At 40.9% G+C, this 21,166-nt stretch overlaps 1 protein-coding gene across 8 annotated transcripts in view; it reads right to left on the bottom strand.

The window, feature by feature from the left end:
• LOC128983591 (ELMO domain-containing protein 3-like) overlaps positions 1-21,166 on the bottom strand; it is a 127,663-nt gene that overhangs the window by 44,109 nt on the left and 62,388 nt on the right. For all 8 annotated transcript variants that reach the window (XM_054402930.1, XM_054402929.1, XM_054402927.1 and 5 more), the window contains exons 4-6: positions 19,545-19,665; positions 13,564-13,685; positions 4,334-4,542 (exon numbers count right to left, since the gene is read on the bottom strand). In XM_054402930.1, the coding sequence (XP_054258905.1) occupies positions 4,334-4,542; positions 13,564-13,685; positions 19,545-19,665 (452 nt within the window). The remainder of the gene's footprint in view (positions 1-4,333; positions 4,543-13,563; positions 13,686-19,544; positions 19,666-21,166) is intronic.

Genomic DNA, 21,166 nt, shown 5'->3' with positions numbered 1-21,166 from the left:
ATTTAATATGCCGGTTTCTCCTTAAGAGGAACTGGCATTCAGCTTGTTAACAAAGCTCATCAAAAGCTGGATAACAGTGTTAACGGCAATGGGCACGATCAACCTTAGGGCGAATCACTTTGTAATGAATTATGTGGCAATTCGTTGATTTTAAGCTCCTTGATTCAGTCTCTACCCAAAAGATCCTGAGTGCCACCCTCAGCCTTGTACAGCTTTAGCACTCTTTTAGTTTTCCTGATTACCACTTCAACTGTTTGCTACCCAATCAAGTTTATGCAATGGCCACTAAGTCAATTTTGTATTTGAATGTAACAAGAGAAATCTTCCCAAACTTTCCCAAGTTCGCCGACACATAACAGAAACACAACTTCCTGTATCTAGTTGCACAATCACGTATGTTTTTGATAAAAGTTCTACAATTACTACCCTTTTCATTGTCAGTTACATTTACTTCTCGGTTGTACATTCCTTTTCCATGTCCACCAATTTGTTTGTTTTGAAAATCTGTTCTACTTTTAATTTTGCAAACTTTTGCCAAGTGACCTTTTGTATCACAATTATTAAATATTGCATTTCTAAATCTACATTGTTTCCTTAAATGGCTACCACCACAAGAATAGCATAAATAGTTTGAATTTGTAATTAGAACCTCTTCATTGCTCTCATTATTGGAAAACGAAATTAATTTTTTTTTGCTGAAGGGGTGAAAACTGAACTTTTTTTAAGGGAGAGGAGGGAAAATGCTTTTATGCACACAGGTAGCCAGCCTGTAATGTGAGACTCCTGAATCTATCACAGACTACTCACTAAAAAAACCCCTCTACTCTGTTGGACACAGACCTGGAATTGTTTGTCACATTACTTCAAGTCAGGCCAACATGTGACCTAAGCCCTCAGGGCTCTCACCGTTTTTGGCATTATGACCTACACCGCATCCCGGTCAAGGTCGAGCTTCTTGGCGCGGAGAATACCCTGGATGTAATGTGACACACAGGTCCAATTGTCCTCACCCTCCGTCATCATCGGTATGACCGTGTCCACTGACAGCAGTCCTACTAACTGTTGAGCCTCAAGGCGGGGCCTTTCCCAACACTAGCAGTGGAAAAAGGTATGTTCCACGTCATCGGGAATGCCTGGGCAGTATATGTTAATTGAAGTCTTGTTTTCCAGTTTTTTCACTACTTTTGTACTGACCTGTGATTTTTTTCTGCTTCTCCTGCATGTAAGACATTGTATTATTCATGTAAAAATGGTGCAACCGTTAACAAATAAATAAATAAATAAATAAATATGCAATCGGGTGACACGGCTTTGCCCATCCTGAACAGGTACAACCGGAAAAAGCCGTGACCCGTCAGAAATTGGATGAGGTAGAACTCCACCTCTCCGCACCGCCGATTAACCCAAGGTTGGACTTGCTGCATCAGTCGCCTGGTCCGGCGTCCCCGAGTCTCCTGTTTCCAGCTCTCCTGCCACAGCTGGTAGGTGCGGGTGCGTTCCTCTGTTCGTGCCTGGTCCTCCTCACGGCGCTGATAAATTGCCTTTCTCTCTGCCGCCCAAAGTTTGATGGGGATGACTCCAGCAACCACCAGGACAGCGGGTTCGGACACTGTTCGGTAGGCGGATGCAACTCTTAGTGCTGCCTGACGCTGCACTCGGGCGAGCCGCATCCTATATACCTCCTTATTGAGAGCGTCTGCCCACACCTCAGCACCGTACAAGAGTACGGACTAGACAGAAGACATTAACAGCCTTCTACGGCTGGACCGAGGACCTCCGACATTGGCCATCAACCGGCTAAGAGAGCAGACCACCCTAGCGGCCTTGTCCGCCGTACGGAAAATCTGATCCCGCCAGCTAAGCTTGCTGTCCACCATAACCCCAAGGTACTTGGCAGAACGAACGGTCTGAACTTCCACGGCCCCTACCCTCAACGGCACACGATGGTGTCAATCCGTTTTTTTGTTAATATCACGATCTCAGTTTTGCTCAAAGCAAGCGAGAGACCGTTGTCTGTCATCCATGCGTTTATGGTACGCATAACTCGGTTCAGCTTTAGCTGAGCCAGCTCAACGCTACGTGCAGCTATCAAAACTGCAACGTCGTCTGCGTACCCAACCAAAACAGTTTCCTCAGGCAATTCAGACCTCAGGAGGCTGTCATAGGCGACATTCCAGAGGTCTGGGCCGAGTATGGAACCTTGGGCGGCACCGGAAGTGACACTCATCGTCCGTGGGCCCTCTGTAGTTTCTTACATGAGGAGGCGGAACAGGAGATAATCCTCTATGATACGCATGAGGTATGCCGGAACGTGGAAGGTGTTCTCCAGAGCATCCAGCATATCGCACCACCTCGCAGAATTAAATGCGTTTCGCACATCGAGAGTTACGAGCAGATAATAAGACTTTATTGTTAATATCATAGAATACAAAATTACTATCACTTAAAGATGGCAGCTTCCTCTGGGGTACAGTGGTTCACTTTGTTTGGGGCACAATGGGTCCCATTGAAAATGCATGATATAATCAGAAAAAGCATATGAAGTGATATACATGAGAAAAATGTTGCCAACTCACAATTTTGTGTTCGATGAAGAAGGAATTCATTTGGCAGACCATAAACACATTGAGAGAAAACAACCAAAACCAAAACCAAAGAAGTTGACATTTCCACAAAACTTTGAATCCTATAACACGTGCATTAAGACATTTATTTTCTATTGAGCAACATTTCTGAAAATAGCTTTTTCAGATTTGCAATTGTGTTTCCAGGAATACAACATGTTGGTGTGATAATTTGTTCTTTTTTTCTTTATGACCCATTGTGCCCCACTATGTGACCCACTGTACCCCTACACGGTAATGTTATAGAAAACAATTTATCTAGTGTAGTAAAACTTAATATTTAGTTGCAAAACAATTTTTTTATATCAGAAGAAATGCCAAGCAATAACAATAAATATTTAACTCACCCTAATGAAAAATACTATGAATTAAAATTATAAAATCAAAAAGTGACCCACTGTACCCCGCCCTCCCCTAATTGAATAAACTATCTTGCACTCTAAGATGTTAATAATCCCATCCTTGTCACCAGTTTTATCTTTGAAGAAAATAATTGTTAGGTAAACGAGTTTAATAAAACTGAACTGAACTTATTCATAAGTAAAAACTAGAAACAAACACTATAACAAAAATATACCCCGCCGCAGCAAACCTGCAGACTAAGCAAATTTCCATTTACCTGATTCCATTAAATCTATTTAAATAACATTAGGTTTAACAAGTACCTAGGTAAGCTGTTACAGGAAGGGTAATAAAGTGTGTATTTAGTCAATTATTAATAGCTACCATAAAATAAATAAATTTGCCAAGTTTGATTAAAATATATCCACAAACAAGCAAACTACAACAGTTAACTTACTCTCCGTAAGAATAACATAGGAATTTTAAATTTATATTTTTTAGAATAGTTTCCACAACCAATAACCGTACAATACGTCTACTCTTTCAGAATCAATTGTAGCTTTGTTGTTTTTGCAGACTTGCTTAAGCTTAGTGTTGTTGTACTACTTGTACTACTACCATAAATTTTCTGTAACATAAACATAACTTAAACGCGTACAATATTTCCGGTATTTGATTTTAAAGTAGTTACAAATTTTCCTTTTTGCAAGAAACGTTGATTAGGGCCTAAACCATAAGAGATAGAAGAAAGGTTGTAATAACTTTTTTAAAGGAAAATATACTTAGGTGTAGATAGACGCTTAAACCACCTTTCTATCATTAACCGTTTGAGAGTTAGATTCGGAAACGTAAACCACTCACACGCACAACTTTCCCCCACGAGTTGTGACCACCCTAGAAATGCGAAATCATTGATTTTTTTCATCTACTATATGTTCTCAACAATAATCAAAAGTCAAATTTTGTCAGACTTTCAGTGCATACTCAACCCGTATGGCGCCCGGCCTAATAGCTCGTATTAGAGTAAAGGATAATCATGAGGTTAACACGGTAAACTTCAGGGCCACTGGGGAAAAGCCCGAAAGTCCGATCAGAATAAAAACTACTTAATTATCCTATTTAATGCCTAAAGAATCATTGTACTAAATTTCGCCTCTTAGGTAAATGAGAAGTAGGAGAATTAGTGATGAGTTAGTCAGTCAGTCAGTCAGTGAGGGCTTTGCGTTTTATAGGAATAGATAACACGAGCGTAAAGTCTCTTTGCTACACTCAAGAAACTTTCAAGTCTGCATTTAACTTCACTCTCTCAAGTTCAGCAAAGTGCCACTTTGCACAATTGTTACACAAAAATAACTATTTCAACTAACTTGTTAAGTCGTCCAGCTCGTAAAGCGTTGAGAGCTATGTTGGTGACATTGAGACTGAGTACGGCTAAGGGGAAGGGTTGTGTCTCTGAGTTGGCGACTGTGTGGAGCTTGAGAGACAGTGGTCTAGTGGGTGTGTTGGTGGCCAGGTAGAGAAACTGCATCAGTCCCAACATGCCTACGCCACGTAAGTCTGTACTGGGGTCTGAGCCCTGCAAACAAATTTAGACAGTGATCTAGTGGGTGTGTTTGGTGGCAAAGTTGAGAAACTGCATCAGTCCCAACATGCCTACGCCACGTAAGTCTGTGCTGGGGTCTGAGCCCTGCAAACAAATTTAGACAGTGATTTACTGGGTGTGTTTGGTGGCCAGGTAGGGGAACTGCATCAGTCCCAACATGCCTACGCCACGTAAGTCTGTACTGGGGTCTGAGCCCTGCAAACAAATTTAGACAGTGGTCTAGTGGGTGTGTTTGGTGGCAAGGTAGAGGAACTGCATCAGTCCCAACATGCCTACACCACGCAAGTCTGTGCTGGGCTCTGAGCCCTGCACACAAATTTAGACAGTGGTCTAGTGGGTGTGTTTGGTGGCAAGATAGAGGAACTGCATCAGTCCCAACATGCCTACACCACGCAAGTCTGTGCTGGGCTCTGTGCCCTGCACACAAATTTAGACAGTGGTCTAGTGGGTGTGTTTGGTGGCAAGATAGAGGAACTGCATCAGTCCCAATATGCCTACGCCACGTAAGTCTGTACTGGGGTCTGAGCCCTGCAAACAAATTTAGACAGTGATCTAGTGGGTGTGTTTGGTGGCAAAGTTGAGAAACTGCATCAGTCCCAACATGCCTACGCCACGTAAGTCTGTGCTGGGGTCTGAGCCCTGCAAACAAATTTAGACAGTGATTTACTGGGTGTGTTTGGTGGCCAGGTAGGGGAACTGCATCAGTCCCAACATGCCTACGCCACGTAAGTCTGTACTGGGGTCTGAGCCCTGCAAACAAATTTAGACAGTGATTTACTGGGTGTGTTTGGTGGCAAGGTAGAGGAACTGCATCAGTCCCAACATGCCTACACCACGCAAGTCTGTGCTGGGCTCTGAGCCCTGCACACAAATTTAGACAGTGGTCTAGTGGGTGTGTTTGGTGGCAAGATAGAGGAACTGCATCAGTCCCAACATGCCTACACCACGCAAGTCTGTGCTGGGCTCTGAGCCCTGCACACAAATTTAGACAGTGGTCTAGTGGGTGTGTTTGGTGGCAAGATAGAGGAACTGCATCAGTCCCAATATGCCTACGCCACGTAAGTCTGTACTGGGGTCTGGACCTGCAAACAAATTTAGACAGTGGTCTAGTGGTTGTGTTGGTGGCCAGGTAGGGGAACTGCATCAGGCCCAACATGCCGGGATCACATCATTTGTCCGAGTTTTCAACTGTCCGAGTTTGTTAAAAATTACAAAATATTTGAAAAATCATTTGTCCGAGTTTTCAACTGTCCGAGTTTTGATAAATAACTAATAATAATTAGATAAATCAACTGTCCGAGTTTTCATTTGTCCGAGTTTTTAAATTATTTAAAAAAATATCAAAATATCATTTGTCCGAGTTTTCAACTGTCCGAGTAGGGGCAACATCAAAATGTGACACTGCGCGCCGAGACTAGCGTGTCTAAAGCGCCTGTTCAGAAGTCGATGTGAACCCCTTCTGTGAAGGAGTCAGGCATCGTGCGAGCCGCGAGAGCCCCTCACGTCGAATAAGAAAAATTATTTTATTTTTATATGAAGCCCTGCACACACCAGAGCGATACTCCGTGCGATACTGGAGCGGGCGCGATACTTTTTCTTGGAAATTCTCTTGCGATACCAGTGGTCCGTGCGATACCATGGAGCCTTATGGAGCCGCACACACCAGAGCGAACCGCGATACGCGATACCGAGGCGAATGCGATACCGTAGCGATAGTATCGCGGTAACGCTGCATGCACTGTTTGCAGCGCTGTATCGCAGCGATACCAATGTGGCCAAACGATGAACTACTCAGTTTTGTCTTTTCTCTGTACGTGTAAAAACAACAACAACATGTCGTGTATCACCGAACATTTACTTGAAGTTGTTTATACATACTCGATGCACTATGATTTATATCACGTTTTAGCAACTATAAATTTAAAATAGGGTTCGTCTTCATTATTTGTTATTAAACTACGTTTTTCTGAAGAATTTACAATATAATTCCCAAACATTCAGACATCTTGGATTTATTAATTATTTTAACACTTAAACATTTGATTTGAATTCTCAATAGTTTTTCCAGTGCCGCTGTCAATCCAATGTTGGGTGATTGCTGACAGAATAACGTATTTAATACTGGTTTGATGATGATTCAAATTACTATTTAATAGTTCATACAATATTGTATTAGCTATAGCACAGCATATTGTAGAGGTTTTGCTGGTCAGACTAGACGAACTAGGGAGATGGTAGGTAATGGTAATGTTAATGGTAATGGAGGTGGGTGGAATCTATATAATTAATACGCTACATGAAACTTTGTCGGTTGAACTCCTCCGCCATTTCTTAACCGATTTTATCCATTGACGTCTCATTGGAAAGAGCGTGTCACGTAGATTTGCAAACTGGCCTTACATTTTTGAAAAAGTCCCTTGGGCTCTGCCCCAGTGGCTTTGAAAATCCCCATGTTATCCTTATGGAGAACATAATTGTTTACATTTTGATCAGCTGTATTATTTAATTGCTGTTATTTATTTTTCAATTCAATGAAACGCATTGAGTACATTTATTTACTATTTGAGTTTGTGTAAACATAACCCCCAAGACGGATCGTGTTAGTATGTTTGTAACTTAAATTTGTTCATTTATCGTTGTTTTCTGTAGCTATAATTTGTTTATTTGCGTTTTTTTTCTTCTTTTAAATGCCTCCAACGTGACGACAACGAAACATAGACAGGAGGCGTAATCGTGATAACGAACGCAGCTACAGAACAGTGGCGCGTAATAGGCTTAACTCATCACAGACAGCACCTGACCGTGGACAATCTAAACCATTAGGTTACAAATGCGCCCTAACACTAACCCAAAATGACTTTCCGTTCTCAATTGGCGCTCTATCGTCCTGTATCCTACCTGTGTTGCCTGTACAGCAAGGCATTTTGAGAAGGAGAAAACTGGCCGGAATGCTTTCGGTTTATCAATAACGAAGATAAACATGATCTGAGTTACACACCGTTAATCTCTGAGTTGACTCTTTTAAACTCATTGTAAATATGACTATTATTCGTTTTGAAATAACTCCTGTAATACTTTGCAATTGCTCGAATTCGAGCAACATGTACAGTAGTGCTAATTGATCCGTCAACTCATTGAAAAATATATCTACATACCAGTCTTACCTTTAAGTGATTGGGGAGCGAGCTGGCGTAGTGGTTAGAGCGCGGGACTTCAGTCCCTGAGGTCCCGGGTTCGATCCCCACCAAGTCACCAATGGATTTTATCTAACTGGTAATGCCGCAACCTCTAGGTCTAGCCTGAAGTAATGTGAAAAACAATCCCAGGCTCGTGCCTAGCGTCCTAGGAAAAATAAACCTTAAAGTGATTGCTAGCTGTTCTTTGGCACTCGCTTCACGGTAGTGGGTACTTTCCTTTTCCATAATGCCAGAAATCAAACTCAGCAACTCGTCAAAACATTCCTGATTAATTCCAGAATATGTAGAATCTTGTTTAATCTTTTCTTAACTGGGTCATGAGCGTATATGGTACTCGCCAAATCGCAGCCGTTCTTTATTTATGTCGTATACCCACATTTTCCTTGCTCTCTCATCTTCTATAATAGCACGGCTAGTTAACAGAAAAGCTTCTTCTTCATCAGACCATGTCATAGTTTTAAGTTTACACACAGTACAGTATACAAACACTAACTATAACATAACACTTTTGCAACTAGAGAGTCTCACAACCACCGCACCCTCTGAGGTGTACTGGCTTTCCCGCGCGTCCCTTTCCCGCTCTGGTGTGGAAGCACCTGTTTTCGCTGCGATATTATCGCCCAAGTATCGCAGATAAAATTCTAGGAATAGTATCGCGAGTCCCCAGCGATAAAGTATCGCTCCGGTGTGTACAGGGCATAAGACTAATTTTACAATTATTAATTATAAAATTAAACTCTCATCACCTAACACAACCAACCAAACTTGCTGATAATATAAAATACCCCCGCCATTATTATATTATCAGCAAGTTTGGTTGGTTGTGTTTTTTGATGACAGTTTAATTTTATAATTAAAAATTGTAAAATAAAAATAATGTAATTTTTCTTAAGTCGACGTGAGGGCCTCTCGCGGCTCGCACAATGCCTGACTCCTTCACAGAAGGGGTTCACATCGACTTCTGAACAGGCGCTTTAGACACGCTAGTCTTGGCGCGCATTGTCACATTTTGATGTTGCCCCTACTCGGACAGTTGAAAACTCGGACAAATGATATTTTGATATTTTTTTAAATAATTTAAAAACTCGGACAAATGAAAACTCGGACAGTTGATTTAACGAAATATTATTATTATTTAAACCATACTCGGACAGTTGAAAACTCGGACAAATGATTTTTCAAATATTTTGTATTTTTTAACAAACTCGGACAGTTGAAAACTCGGACAAATGAACCTCACCCAACATGCCTACACCACGTAAGTCTGTGCTGGGCTCTGAGCCCTGCACACAAATTTAGACAGTGGTCTAGTGGGTGTGTTTGGTGGCAAGATAGAGGAACTGCATCAGTCCCAATATGCCTACGCCACGTAAGTCTGTGCTGGGGTCTGAGCCCTGCAAACAAATTTAGACAGTGATTTACTGGGTGTGTTTGGTGGCCAGGTAGGGGAACTGCATCAGTCCCAACATGCCTACGCCACGTAAGTCTGTGCTGGGCTCTGAGCCCTGCACACAAATTTAGACAGTGGTCTAGTGGGTGTGTTTGGTGGCAAGGTAGACGAACTGCATCAGTCCAAACATGCCTACACCACGCAAGTCTGTTGGGGTCTTAGCCCTGCAAACAAATATATACAGTGGTCTAGTGACTGTGTTGGTGGCAAGGTAGACGAACTGCATCAGTCCAAACATGCCTACACCACGCAAGTCTATACTGGGGTCTGAGCCCTGCAAAAAAATATAGACAGTGGTCTAGTGGGTGTGTTTGGTGGCAAGGTAGAGGAACTGCATCAGTCCAAACATGCCTACACCACAGATATCTGTACTGGGGTCTGAGCCCTGCAAACAAATATATACAGTGGTCTAGTGACTGTGTTGGTGGCCAGGTAGAGGAACTGCATCAGTCTAAACATGCCTACACCACGGAAGTCTGTACTGGGGTCTTAGCCCTGCAAACAAATATAGACAGTGGTCTAGTGACTGTGTTGGTGGCCAGGTAGAGGAACTCCATCAGTCCAAACATACCTACACCACGGAAGTCTGTACTGGGGTCTTAGCCCTGCAAAAAAATATAGACAGTGGTCTAGTGACTGTGTTGGTGGCCAGGTAGAGGAACTGCATCAGTCCAAACATGCCTACACCACAGATATCTGTACTGGGGTCTTAGCCCTGCAAACAAATATATACAGTGGTCTAGTGACTGTGTTGGTGGCCAGGTAGAGGAACTGCATCAGTCTAAACATGCCTACACCACAGATATCTGTACTGGGGTCTTAGCCCTGCAAACAAATATAGACAGTGGTCTAGTGACTGTGTTGGTGGCCAGGTAGAGGAACTGCATCAGTCCAAACATGCCTACACCACGCAAGTCTATACTGGGGTCTGAGCCCTGCAAAAAAATATAGACAGTGGTCTAGTGACTGTGTTGGTGGCCAGGTAGAGGAACTGCATCAGTCTAAACATGCCTACACCACAGATATCTGTACTGGGGTCTTAGCCCTGCAAACAAATATAGACAGTGGTCTAGTGACTGTGTTGGTGGCCAGGTAGAGGAACTGCATCAGTCTAAACATGCCTACACCACAGATATCTGTACTGGGGTCTTAGCCCTGCAAACAAATATAGACAGTGGTCTAGTGACTGTGTTGGTGGCAAGGTAGACGAACTGCATCAGTCCAAACATGCCTACACCACGCAAGTCTATACTGGGGTCTGAGCCCTGCAAAAAAATATAGACAGTGGTCTAGTGGGTGTGTTTGGTGGCAAGGTAGAGGAACTGCATCAGTCCAAACATGCCTACACCACAGATATCTGTACTGGGGTCTTAGCCCTGCAAACAAATATATACAGTGGTCTAGTGACTGTGTTGGTGGCCAGGTAGAGGAACTGCATCAGTCTAAACATGCCTACACCACAGATATCTGTACTGGGGTCTTAGCCCTGCAAACAAATATAGACAGTGGTCTAGTGACTGTGTTGGTGGCCAGGTAGAGGAACTGCATCAGTCCAAACATGCCTACACCACGGATATCTGTACTGGGGTCTTAGCCCTGCAAACAAATATATACAGTGGTCTAGTGACTGTGTTGGTGGCCAGGTAGAGGAACTGCATCAGTCTAAACATGCCTACACCACAGATATCTGTACTGGGGTCTTAGCCCTGCAAACAAATATAGACAGTGGTCTAGTGACTGTGTTGGTGGCCAGGTAGAGGAACTGCATCAGTCCAAACATGCCTACACCACAGATATCTGTACTGGGGTCTTAGCCCTGCAAACAAATATATACAGTGGTCTAGTGACTGTGTTGGTGGCCAGGTAGAGGAACTGCATCAGTCTAAACATGCCTACACCACAGATATCTATACTGGGGTCTTAGCCCTGCAAACAAATATATACAGTGGTCTAGTGACTGTGTTGGTGGCCAGGTAGAGGAACTGCATCAGTCTAAACATACCTACACCACGGAAGTCTGTACTGGGGTCTTAGCCCTGCAAAAAAATACGAGGGGTGTTCAATAAAGACTGACAGTAGCTTAATTGTAAACCAACAAAGTCAAATAATTAGTTTTTTATAAGTTGGTATGAATGATTGAAGTATTAGCAACCACGAAATCAGCTGTTAACATCAAAGCATTGTTGCATTGTTGTCATAGCATCCGATTCATAAACAGTTGCACATTTTTGCCTCTAAGGTTTACTATGGCTGATTTTCGTGAGCAAAGATATGCGATAAAGTTTTGTTTAAAATTAGGGAAAAGTGCTACGGATACTTACAGCGACTTGAAAAAAGCTTTTGGTAATGATGCACTGAGTGAAAGAACCTGTTTTAGGTGGCATAGACTTTAAAAATCGACGGGAATCATGTGAGTTGGAAGGTGGGCCTGGCGCCCCTGTTTCTGCCCTTACCGAAGAAACAATCAACACTGCGGGTGTTATGATTCACACTGATCCACATTTGACTATTAGACAGCTTGCTATACTGCTCGATATATCAATTGGCAGTGTCCATACACTCATGCACGATCATTTTAATATGACACGTGTCTGTGCCCGTTGGATACCACGTCTGTTAACACCAGTTCAGAATCAAAATCGCGTTGAAATTTGCCAACTTTGGTTACAGTGCGTGCGTCGAGAAGGTGATGCATGGTGGAAAAACATTATTACTGCTGATGAAAGTTGAATTTATTGTTATGATCCTGCAACAAAACAACAGAGTACAGAGTGGGTGGAAAGAGGTGGACCAACGCCAAAAAAACCTCGTACTCAAAAGTCTGCTGCAAAGGCAATGGTGATTACGTTCTTTGATTATCGTGGTATGGTGTACACCCATACTGTACCACAGGGTCGGACAATTAATACGGATTACTACATTTTAGTATTGAAGCATCTAATGAAAGATCACATCCCCAAAAAACGGCCTGACCTTGTTGGACGCTGGAAACTGCATCATGACAATGCTCGCCCCCATGTTGCCAATACTGTGCTTCAGTTTCTAGCCAAAAAAGAAGTCGAAACTGTGCCACATCCACCCTACAGCCCTGACTTGGCTCCAAATGACGTTTTTCTCTATCCTCAGGCCAAAAAGGAGCTCAAAGGCCGCCGTTTTCCAACTACTATTGCCGCTATTAAGGCTTTAGAGGCGATTTTGAAGGTCCTGGCAAAGGAGGGCTTTGAACACGTCTTCGAGGAGTGGCAGAGGCGCTGGGACAAGTGTGTGGCTTTAAATGGTGACTACTTAGAAGGAGATACAAGTGTGAAAGTATAAGCTTTTATATTAAAGGTATTAACACGTTCGCTGCTGCCCATCAAATGGCAGGCGTAGCCCCAGTGCGGCGCAGCCTGCAGCGTCGAACAAACTCGATTGCCGGGCTTTTGGCTTTCATATTTCGGTATGACGAATATCAAATAACGTGTGGTGATGTCCTGTTTCATGACAAGAGTCGACGTAGTTTGCTAAACACCCACAGAAGATGCCATTATTTTACAATAAAACAAAATTAATATAGCACAAAATTACAGTTAACAAACGTAATGAGTGAGTCAAAATCCACCAGGTATAGTTTCAGAACGAGTAACGATAATTACAAATGGATTGCACCACAAAACTGCTAATGTCATACACGAAGCACGGACAAAAATACTCCGACCTACACCGGAGTGCGGCTGCACTCAAACGGAATAAGTTTGGCGGGTGCACATTACCGCCCGGGCGGCGCGCCGCAGCGTGGCAGAGCGCGGAGCTACCGCTCGGGCGGTAACCCGCAGCGAACGTGTTAAAAGAGTACTGTCAGTCTTTATTGAACACCCCTCGTATATACAGTGGTCTAGTGACTGTGTTGTTGGCAAGGTAGGGGAACTGCATCAGTCCAAACATGCCTACGCCACGTAAGTCTGTGCTGGGGTCTGAGCCCTGCAAACAAATATAGACAGTGGTCTAGTGGCTATGTTTGTGGCCAGGTAGAGGAACTGCATCAGTCCAAAGATACCTACACCACGAAAGTCTGTACTGGGGTCTGAGCCCTGCAAACAAATACAGACAGTGGTCTAGTGGCTATGTTTGTGGCCAGGTAGAGGAACTGCATCAGTCCAAACATGCCTACACCACGGAAGTCTCTACTGGGGTCTGAGTCCTGCAAACACACATAGACAGCAACAACTAGTGAGATGGTTTCTGACGGTTGAGATAACAGTTAGTTTTATTTACACTGTTAAACTAACACAAGAGCTTAATAATTTCTGTTATAAGAGACTGTGAAATTAACATGTAAATCAAAGTGTAAAACCAGCAAATACTAACCTGGAAGCCAATCTCCTGCCAGTGACTGCCAAACTGAGGGCAATCGAGTTTGGCTCCGGTCAGCTGTTTGTATATTGTCTGCACCATGCGCCAGTGAACTGAATCTGACCAGTCAAAACTACCTGTGTGATACACAATGTGTTAACACAATTATTGAAATAGCTTATAACAACAAAACTTTTGCACTCATTCTATTTTCATTTTTTAATGTGGGTAAGGCTACCTTAGGTTTTTACAATGTGTGTCGAGCGAGTAGAGAAAATATAATCGGGGAAGACGCCAAAATCAATACATAGTAATGTTTTATGATCTAGTGAGTGACATCAATGTTTAGTGGCCATATACATGAGGCAAATTGGCACTTTTCCTCAAACCTCTCTCATATTTTGACTATTGACATTTCATTGCTTCTTCCTTTACACAGTGTGATCAAAAAACCCCAGAACGGTCTGCTTTTGGCAAAAGTCCTGTAATTAATCATAGCTGCACATAGCAATCATTAGTTTATCTTAGGCTCAATTACATTTTCTTAGTATATTTTACAGCTCTTTCAAAGATTCTAAATACCCAGGCCTAGACCTAATTATTTAGGAGGGCCTATATAAACTGAGTAACAAACAATGAGGTTATAATAGCAGCAAAGTCACTATCATCGTTCTAGTTCATAAGATCTAGATTGCTTAAAGCATAGCCAACAACACAATAAATAAATATAGGAAACAAAAAACATTGAAACCTGAACAGCTAACAAAATAAGACAAAGATAGGCCTACAGAAAATGCAATCACATGATTTGAGACCAAGTAGGTCTGCGTAATGATGGCAGTAGGCAATGGCCAGCAGCAAATTGAATCTTCAAGATGAAAGTAGGCCTACAAGTAAGAAGTTGAATTAACAGCCATTATAAAACCATTATTTCCATTATAAAATTGCTTTGGATCTAATAATAATTACCCTAGTATTAAATAATGAAGTTGTAAAGGAATAAAAGTGATACAACTTTTATGAGCTAAGCTGAGTCAACGAGTTCTTGGAAGTACTTGACTTGACACTTGATTGTCGTGATAAAATATTAATGGGTTCTAGACTGCTAATGGGGTTTTTATTGCATAATTAACTTACTCTAGTAATAAATTATGAAAATGTAAACAAACATCTGATATAGTATATTTCGTACCTAGGGCCGAAAATGGGAACTTAAAACGATCGAGAGCTGTAAAACCATTTCGGTCCGAGGTACGAACGCTATTTTTCACCACACTATACCCTATTACCACTATTCACCACAATAATAATGTACACTAACAGTCAACACAACAACAACTTTAAGGTTATGTAAAGAAATAATTTGAGGAATCAGCAAAAATTAAAATAAATAGTTGCTAGGCAGGTGACAATAAAGCAATTATAGTGCAATGCTATGGATACTATTGTGTATTTAATGTGTAATTATACACTAATGTTTTAAGAAAGTAAGCGGGCAGCTGATTTTGCGGCCCTAGGGATGTAAAACCCTGTTTGGTCCCCAAATGACGATGACAGCTGGCATAGCCAGCAAACCGTAACTTTCAGCCACCAATTAACGTATGTAAAACAACTAAAAACATCATAGTGTGGTGAAAAACCTTTTATGTGCTCCTAACGAACTGAATTGTTATGCCCTACTTAAAATGGCCCATAAAACTATTTAAGGACATAGTCTGATATTTAAGGACAATTCCCGTACATTTCATGGCCAATAAAAGATTAAGTACAATTCCGGTTATCCCGGATTTCCCGGTTGGTAGACACTCTGAAAAAGCCTGGGGCAGATTTACTTTTTCATTTTGATGTCCCCAGAGGCCAAAAACACAATCCGTTCAAAATGTTTTATATATATATATATAAAACATGCCATTGTTTTCAACATGTCATATTAAGTGTTGTGTTCATAAACACGATAGCTTAAGCAATTATGCTCCGATTTTGATGAAATTTGGTTTGAAGGTGTAATGCAGGATAAACTTAAAATGAGTTTGCGGACCAGCATGATCGGACCGTGGGAACGGGTTTTACTTAAAAATTGGTCATTTTTGGCTCCCAAAAAACAAAATTTCCCAATTTCTCTCTCTCTCTAGACCATTTTAAAGTGGTTAAAAAGCAAAAAAAAAGGTAGCCTATATCAAAGTGTTTTAGAACGGTTATTGATTACAGAGAAAATTTCAACAATTTTAAATTTAAAATTCCCATGTTATTTGTATGGAGAATATTCTAAAATATTGTAGTTTGCTTGTTTATATATATGCAGGGTGGTCCACGAGAAACGGATGGATTTAAAAAAAGCTATTGCTCTCAAAGTTTTAAACATAGAAAATTTTTATTGTCATATTAGAAATGAAGGAAAAGTTATGCCATTTACAAAATAAAAGTACCTGGGGACCGATCTTTGCTCGGGGGACTTATTAGTATACTCTGAGAGTATTCTTTTGTCAAAGTCATTTGTCCAAAAAATATTGTTTTGCAGTCTTAACTTCTGTTAAAATAATAATAATGAAGTTGACTGAAATAATGAGAAAAATAGAGACAACCTAAACTATAGAAAATACCCAGTATTTTTCACGCTGAATTCGAAAAAGTATACAAGTAGAAAGAAAATCTTCACCTTGCTTTCCTTGAAGTATTAGCATAGATTAAGCATACCACTAAGGGAGTATTTTTTTTTTTTTTTTTTTACAGAGGGCCAGGCTTACAAGTGACCATGGGATTGCATCGCAGCTAGAACAGCTTATTGTGCACCCTCATTCACAGGTTCTCATTATCCGTCAAATACCAGGTCCTTAGTGAACCGTGAGAACCTTTTGACTATGGTAACCTGTTCTTCCCTTTTATCCCCGCAAATAGGCCAAGGGATCTTATACGTAGACCTTGTAGGGCTGGGCACATAAATATCACAAAACGCTGATACCTTCACAGCTTTCACAAGGTCTCTAGCTGAGGCAAGCTGTAGCGAGATTTCCCTGAAGGGACTCAGCTCCTGAACTTGCTTGACCAGCCAATCCTCTATGGCTGCGTTAGCACAGCTAACCACCAAGGCCTTCAAGATGGCAGCTGCTTATCCTGACATCTTTGCCACGAATGGCCCACCTGGACAGCTCCCCCTTGATTTTATTAGCTTAATTAAGCCTCCATCCGTTTCTAGTCCGGGTGTTCAGATTTGGCAAAAGCCATCTTCTCCACAGACAGTGTCTCCAAATAGGTGGGTGTCGGTGCTCTCTGGTTAACACCCGAGCCCTCCTCCTTTTTCGTCGTCTTCTTTTTTCGCCCCCTCTTTCCATCTTTCTTCCTGGAGGCTTCATTAGAGTCAGCTTTGGGGAGGCCGCCCTCGCCCTGCTTTTTTCCCAGCATCCTGGTTCCCGGAGGAACTGGCTTTGCAGGGAGCAGAGTTAGGGTGCTTGGCAGCCCACGCCAGCCTCCTCTCATTTCTGGATAGCACCTTTTCGCATTTGGCTAAGGCATCCGCTATCCTCCGTCTTCACAACTCGCACCTGGAAAGTCGTTTTTTTTTCTTTCCTTTCCGGTTTCCGCAAGCTTGTCGTCATCTTCAGATCCAAGCAGACATTCCTCCTCCATTGGGGTCAGATGGTCTAAGTTGTTCCCACGAATACCGGGTATCTAAGGTCCACCTCACCAGTGACCCGATTAGAGAGGTACATTCGACTGGGTTCCCCCTGGTTCCCAGAAGGCTCCGTTAAGACACTGAATATTAGGCCCCCAGTGCCACAAGACTCTCGGCACGGATCACAATACACCTTATGCCCCTTATTAGCCTCCCTGTAGCAGCAAACCTAATGTTATTTGAATAAATTTAATTCAAAATCAAATCAGGCAAATGGAAATTTGCTTAGTCTGCAGGTTTGCTGCGGCGCAGGTATTATCCCTTGAGGGGGACGGCCTACGCATGGTTGAAATACTGGAGTGCAGCAAAAAATCAATGCGGAAAAAGTAAGTAAATGCATCAATTAGCTACTTGGCGTACTATAACCAGTGCAAGGAAGCCCACTTTGTCAGGTAGGTTTTGTAAGGTTTTGTAGGTAGGTGTTTGTAGGAAAACATTTATACAGTTCCAAGACTTTTCAATCACACTGTATAACACCAATATGCAATCACAACATAAGTTTTAAAATCTGAAAAAAAACATAACAGACTTATGAGCATTTTGTCAGTCTTTAGGAACAAGGACTATTGGGCAAATAGCTAAAGAGTGTGAAGGCTAATGTAAGCAAAAGCGAGACTTGAATGGTGATCTTGTGTGACCTTCAGCAACATGTTTTCTTTATTTATTTGCGTTTTCAAATTAGATATAGTAAACTTAAGTATTCTGTATAAAATATTGTAAACATTCTAATGCCTATGTTTTTTAAAATAATTTTTAAAGGAAACTTTACAAAATTGAACAAACAAACCATGGATTAACAAGCAAGGGCTTCAAGTACTCTCCTGCTCAACCAGTAAAAACAGGGAGAAAAGAGGTTTTAGAACATATAAGAATAAGAAACAGTTTATGTCTAATACCATACAAATAACACAGTTTGAAATATAATGTAATACCAAAATTTCTTTTTAAATTACATCTATCTATCTATACTATTATAAAGAAGAGGTGGTGTCTGTGTGTGTGTGTGTGTGTGTGTGTGTGTGTGTGTGTGTGTGTGTGTTTGTATGAGCTAATCTCAAAAACTACTGAACCTATCGGACTCAAATTGCACACAAATGAAGCTACAGCTCTGAGGATACATATAGAACTATTCCCGCTTCAATATTGTCCTAGGGCTCAACCCCGTGGGCTTTCAAAAATCGGAGGTGAGAGATTTCAAAGTAAATTTTGATTGATGGTATCCATGGCAACAAAGAACAAACCTACAAAGTTTAAAAATGTAAACAAGCAGAACTAACTGTCAAATTAATTTTGATTTCACAATTCCACACAGCTGGTTCAAACATTCACTTAAATACTGCATGAATATTAGAACAGAGAGGGTAAGGATCATATTTAAAATAATGATGTCACTATCCTGAATGTAAACATTATTTAACATTACTTAAATGGAGCTTTCAAACCACATGTTAATGTCATTTCATTAAAATAGGATTCTTTCAGTTACATAATTTGTTTATTTTTATAATCTATAATCATTGACAGCTATGATACTGAGTCTGTTCTAATATTTGTGATATGCTGTAATAATATTTTACAGTGAATATTTAATTGAAAAAGAAATAATTCATGAATAAAGGAAATAATTAAGATTCAACAATCATTGCTGTATCAACCTAGGCCCTTATCCTGAGTTGTATGAGAATTATGTTTTAGATTTATTTTTGAGTAAACAGTAATTCAATATCCCGGCTGCAGCAAACCTATAGACTAGCGAATTTTCATTTGCCTGATTGTCATTTCCCTAAAATATGTTAGAAAACTACACTATTGACAGGTTTGGAACTATTGTGATAGCTATTCGTTTACAGTCCAAACCATTAAACAGGTTCTTTTATTATACCTTAAAATATATCATTGGTTTTGTATCCTAGGTAGCCTAAATAAGTATTCACAGTATGAGTTAACAAAAGTACTAGACCTTTTACTATTATCAAGTTAAGTAGGCTAATCAATTTTTTTTTCTAAAATAAATGGTAGGGAGTGAAACCATTTGGTATTTTCAAAGAACCAGCATTAACTCTTTTGCATACTGACCCCATTGCAAGGCACGGGTGTAGCTGCTAGCGAATACGAATAGCAGCGCTAAATTGCTGTAGTACACAATGAGACCTTTACTTTTTCCCATGGTTCAGGGGCAGTGGTAGAACAAAAGAACCAAACTTTCTTAAACCATGTCCTCACCCATAGCTGCAATAAGCATTTTATACTTATATGCCAACCCCGTACGAAGGACGGGTACTCTGCTAGTGTACATATAAAATATAATTTGATACAGATTACTTACATTGAGCAATTGCAAATACTAAATCATACTCGGGTTTCAATCCAGAATCTAACTTTGGCGGTGCTCTCAACCAATGAAACATGTCACTCCATTTGAGTCTATCAGGCCCAATGAAATGATGCTATAAAAAAATACAAGATATAAAAATGTATAGGCTACATAACATGGGTTATTCCAAGTAATTTAGATTTCCCAGAATCTAGTTAACTTGTATCAGTGTTCTACAAAAGATTTCTAGAAAAACAAAACCCAGTGGCGTACTGTCATAGTGGGGGGCCTGTGGCGGCTTAGATGAGAGGGCCTTTTTTACATATACATATATATAAGTGAAATAATAAATACCATAGTACCCTGTTTAAAATAATTTTATGATTAAAATAATTTTAACCAGGGTAGGTACCATGGTGTTTATTAAAAAGTAACCCTAAACAGTTATTAGAACTAAAAAGAAATATATTCTTTTATTGTATTTTGTATCAACGATTAAATGAGCTTACTTCCACTATTTTAAAAGTAGGCCTAACCTATTTTTTTTTATTTGAGAAAACTTTAATGCTAAATTGAGTTTTCCGTTAAGCTTTTAACATTTTACGTTTTTATGAGTTGGAGATTCGTAATGAGCACGAGCACATTCCTGTATTTATGTATTGTACTTAAATAAATAAAGTTAAATGAAATGAAATGAGCACAACAAGAAGTAACACAAATCGGGTTTTTTGCTGTCACTTCTTTTAATTTTTTTTATTTAGGACTACTATTTAGGCCTACTATTTTTGTATAGAATATATAATTATATTATCTTTATATTATACATTATATTTTGTACTATAGTTGGTCCAAACGACTTCTGCGGTCGGGGCAAAAATTAACGATATTGTCCTCGGTGAAGACAAAATCGTGTTTTCAGGGTTGTAATCTCCATCTCCCGCGGTCGCGTGGGTTATCTCCGAGACCGAGGATAAATCGTTCCTATGTTTACGGTGAAATAGTGAACAACTTTCGCGTACGCAGGGATATATTCTACATGCCGAAGTCGTTAACATATCCCGCGAACGCCCTGACAACATTATCGTCCCCCGCAATCCCGGAAAATCATGAACACGGATCATCTTTTACGGTTGCGAGACCTTATTATCGTCATCCGCGGATCGCGATCCCTAGGAGTCGTGATTTTCGATCGGGCAATCTTTGCAGACGCTTGCGGCAATTGTAAGAACAGATTATTATATTCTAACAGCAAAATTTAATTCCCAAGAGAAAAAACGTTATTTGAGGCCCAAGGCCCTTTCCTAGGCCGATGAGAGGCCCTCAGCTATCGCTGCACCGTGTCCGCCGTTGGGGGAATACGGCCCTGATTTGGGGGCCTATGTTGGTGTGGGGCCTGGGGCGGACCGCCTCCCCCCCTCGCCCCCCTGTCGGTACGCCACTGACAAAACCCTTTTTTCAAAGCAAAGCTATATTTACATAAATTTGTGTTGAATAATGAAATAGAAATATTAATAGCAAATTTCATCAATTTATTAGCTACACAGAAATGTTCAAATCTATTGGTACCAATTACAATGTGCAAGAGGTATACACATGCAACTTCTCACATGATGTATCTCCTGTATGAAGATATT

Source organism: Macrosteles quadrilineatus, unplaced genomic scaffold, assembly GCF_028750875.1.
Source record: "Macrosteles quadrilineatus isolate MER2022 unplaced genomic scaffold, UCM_ALF_1.0 Scaffold_1__1_contigs__length_201487025, whole genome shotgun sequence".
Classification (NCBI taxonomy): Eukaryota; Metazoa; Arthropoda; class Insecta; order Hemiptera; family Cicadellidae; genus Macrosteles; species Macrosteles quadrilineatus.
Note: the sequence above shows the minus strand (reverse complement) of the source record. Positions and strands in the feature narration are given on the sequence as shown.